Here is a 4,019-nt window from a genome sequence, read left to right on the forward strand (position 1 = left end):
AAGTTCTATTTACCAAACATTTGCTTTTCCCTTTCCAGTCGGTTGCCTTCCTCCCCTTTGAAGCCCCAAATCACTACCCCAAATGTCCTCCTTCTCTGTAGCTGAAGATACTTAAACAGGCAGCCTCAGCCAGTTGGCTGAGTTACTCAGTGTCCCCTGAGTTTCTTCCATGTATACACGCTATTAAACTTTGTTTGATTTTCTCCTGCTAACCTGCTTTTTAAATTGTTTGACCAGCCATAAGAACCTTAAGGAAAAGGTGGGGGGAATTCTCCCGCTTCCCTGGCACCGGAATGCCTGAGTATGCAAGAGTCTTGGAGTTAGACATCCTGAATTTGAATCCCGGCCCTGAGTGACCTCAGCCCTCTGACGCAGCGCGCGACCTCCTGTGTAAATGGGAATAACAGTAAAGCCTGCCTCATGAAGTTGCTGGATGGACTAAAGGAGGTAAGAGCGGCTACTTACTATTCTTACTATGTGAAAGCAGTCTGCAAATATTTGCTGAATGAATGCACTGTGCTAAAGCGCTTTACTTATGCCAGCTCCCATTAATTAACTAATTCTGTTTGAAAGTATCTACTGAGCATCTATTCTAGGGCGGGCACTGTTAATTTATGGGAGTTGGGCTCTTCGACCGCGGGTGGGCGGGGAGAAGGGGGCAGGGCTTCGTGGATTCCCCGCCCACGACAGCGAGGCCCAATTGCGTCCGCAGAGGGGGCAGACCCGGAAGTGGGGATGGGGAGGCTGCGTGTGTTTCCGGTTGGTCTGGAGGCCTCGCTGCCGCGGCAGTTACAGGCGCTGCTGCTTTCCCGCCTTGTCCGGGAAGATGTTCTACCACGTGAGCAGGGCGCGGGGTGGCGGCGAGGGCAGGGTCGAGGGGAGGAGCGAGTCGGGGCGCCGGGACGAGGGGCCACTTCTTGCCCCATATCCCTGCCGAGCCTGGCTTGGTCTCTATCCCCCTTTCCCCGCAGATCTCCTTGGAGCACGAGATCCTGTTGCACCCGCGCTACTTCGGCCCCAACCTGCTCAACACGGTGAAGCAGAAGCTCTTCACCGAGGTGGAGGGGACCTGCACCGGCAAGTAAGCGCGGCGCCCTCCGTGCCGCCTGATCACTGCGCACACGGAGCCCTATGCCTGCAGCCCCTCCCCAACTCCTACTCATCCTGCAAGGGCCTGCCACCTACTCTGGGGAACCCTCTCACCCTCCCAGGCGCCCCACGCAGTCAATTGCTTCCTTCTTTGGGTTCCCACTACGGCCTCTGCAAAGCTGGATTACAGGACGTCCTTCCCTCAGCTGAGATTGGTCATTCATTTACTCTGCAAACATTCCTAAAGCTCCTGCTGCGTGCCAGGTTTTGTGCTGGGCCCTGGGAACAGTGCAGCGAATAAGACAATGAGGCCAGCCCTCCTGGAGCTCACAGTCTAACACTGTTCCTGTGTTTGCTCTCTCTCTGTGATTCTGCTGATTTTCTCCATCCCCTACGCCAGGGACCTGGCATGGCAGTCTCTGGGCTCTGCGCAGAGGTGCCTCTGACACTGTGACGTGAGTGAGCTGCTATGAGCCCAGGGCTATGGAGTACTGGGCCTCCATCATCAGAATAACCTGGGGTGTTTCTTGAACATGCGGGTTCTTGAGCCTCATCTCACCCCTACAGAATCGAGACTGTCTGCCGACAGGCCTGGGAATCTGCATTTTATTAAGTTCCTGCCAGGTGATTCTGAGGCATCCCAAAGATTGTGGTCTCTTGGCTCGAGGACTGCCGCCTTCTTGTACATTTATCATGAAATTACTAGAGCAGCATTTGGCAGCATAGATACTGATCAGTGTCGGGTCTTCTGCCTCAGTCATCAAGCTCTCTGGGGGCGGGGGTACCACTACTTCCCTTTTGTGCTGTCTCCCAACCCTCAGGCTCACCGACTCTTGTTGTAGATGGTTTTAGAGGCTCTTCACACACAGTGCCTTTCTCTTTCTCATCCTTCTTGCAGGTATGGCTTTGTCATTGCTGTCACCACCATCGACAATATCGGTGCTGGTGTGATCCAACCAGGCCGAGGCTTTGTCCTTTATCCAGTGAAGTACAAGGCCATTGTTTTCCGGCCCTTTAAAGGGGAGGTTGTGGATGCTGTTGTCACTCAGGTCAACAAGGTGAGACCACACACAGGGGAGGCAGTGGGGTGGTCCCTCAGAAGATGTGGGATGGGTCCCAACTGCACTTGCTAACTCTGTGTCCTTGGCCAAGTCACTTCTTTGGGCTTCAGTTTCCTCACCTGTCAAATGGTGTGGTAATCTCGCCCTGCCTCACTCAGGGGTATGTAAGTCAGTATTAATAGTCATAACGACAGTAAACTCCATTGCTTGAGTAGCTACTGTGGGCCAAGTATTGTGCAAAGCTTCATAATGACTCTGTGAGGTGGTTGGTTTTATCCCTTTTTATAGATACTTAAGCTTAGAGAAATTAAGTCTACTGGCCAAGGTCATGTGACCAATTTGTTCACATCCTAGACTGACAAGTGCCGGGCCTCAGCTCTTTACTACTACCCTGTAGTTGTGTAACGTAAAGTGAAAGCTTGAAAAAAGAGAGAAATAAAACAAATGCTACAATTCAGAGTGGTTTAAAAACAGGAAGAATGTTATTAGGAATCAGATAAAGATGGAAAGCTTAGAAGACTTTAGGGGCAAAGGAAAAAGCAAGGTCACTCATTTTCTTTTTTTATTTTATTTTATTTATTTATTTTTTTAAAGATTTTATTTTTTCCTTTTTCTCCCCAAAGCCTCCCGCTACATAGTTGTATGTTCTTTGTTGTGGGTCCTTCTAGTTGTGGCATGTGGGACGCTGCCTCAGCGTGGTTTGATGAGCAGTGCCATGTCAGCGCCCAGGATTCGAACCAACAAAACACTGGGCCGTCTGCAGCAGAGCGTGCGAACTTAACCACTCGGCCACGGGGCCAGCCCCTAGGTCACTCATTTTCCTTGCAGGTTGGACTCTTCACAGAAATTGGACCTATGTCCTGTTTTATCTCTCGACATGTAAGTCTGGACATGCTGGGTGGGGCCAAGGAGGAGAGACACCCATGCATGACCATCTGTGGAAGCATCTATTTAAAATGCTGACCCAGTCCCCCTTTCCTTTTAGTCTATCCCATCAGAAATGGAGTTTGATCCTAACTCCAACCCACCATGTTACAAGACAATGGATGAGGTGAGTGGGGAGGAAGAAGTCAGCGAGAGGGAGGAGGGAATGAGCCACTCTCGGGAGAGTATTGGCCTGGGGGTGCCTGAGTACACTGTTCCCTCATCCCCAGGACATTGTGATTCAGCAGGATGATGAGATCCGCTTGAAGATTGTGGGGACACGTGTGGACAAGAATGACATTGTGAGTCTCTTGCCTGCCTCCCTGTCTGTACCAGGCAGAGCTGGGAGTTCCAGGAGGGTTTGTGCTCTTCTGCCAGGAAAAGGGGTTGGGTGGGCAGAAGGCCTAGGGCTGGGGGTTAGAGGATAGTTCTGTGCTTGCTTTGGCTTCATTTCCTTTTTACCTTCTCTTGTGCAGTTTGCTATTGGCTCCCTGATGGACGATTACTTGGGTGAGTGCCCAATCACATGTGCCAGGGTTGTTGCTTGGAAAAGGGCTTTGTTCGTGGCGGTGGGTGGATGTGGGCTTTAATACCTGAGTCACAGGTGAAAGAAACTCGCTGTCTGCTTGGAAGATCCAGGCCATGCGCCTCTTGGGATGGGAGGTACGTGGTTATGGCTGCCCCAAGCTCTGAGTCTAACTGATGTGCTTTTCCTGTTCTCACAGGGCTTGTGAGCTGAGCCCAGGGCCTCCGACCTTGTTTGGTCCTTATCTAGAAGATCTGACTGTCACACTTCCCATGTTGTCCAGAGGCCCCATGTCGCTGGTGTGGGGGAGACAAGGAAGGTTCCTTGTCCCCAGAAGACATCTGGCTTTTCTTGCAGCTTAGCAGCCACTGCCAGACTTTTGACTCTATGTCCTAACCATAAAAGGTCCTTGATTTTCA

General features: G+C 51.3%; 1 protein-coding gene across 1 annotated transcript; it reads left to right on the forward strand.

Moving 5' to 3' along the window:
* The first annotated feature begins 697 nt into the window (after positions 1-697).
* Positions 698-4,019, forward strand: POLR2G (RNA polymerase II subunit G). Its single transcript, XM_001494958.6, has 8 exons — positions 698-838; positions 972-1,081; positions 1,988-2,147; positions 2,979-3,029; positions 3,136-3,201; positions 3,305-3,376; positions 3,551-3,584; positions 3,800-4,019. The coding sequence occupies exons 1-8, from the start codon at positions 827-829 to the stop codon at positions 3,811-3,813; spliced, it is 519 nt and encodes a 172-aa protein (XP_001495008.2). The 5' UTR covers positions 698-826; the 3' UTR covers positions 3,814-4,019.

This window comes from Equus caballus, chromosome 12 (genome assembly GCF_041296265.1).
Source record: "Equus caballus isolate H_3958 breed thoroughbred chromosome 12, TB-T2T, whole genome shotgun sequence".
Taxonomy (NCBI): Eukaryota; Metazoa; Chordata; class Mammalia; order Perissodactyla; family Equidae; genus Equus; species Equus caballus.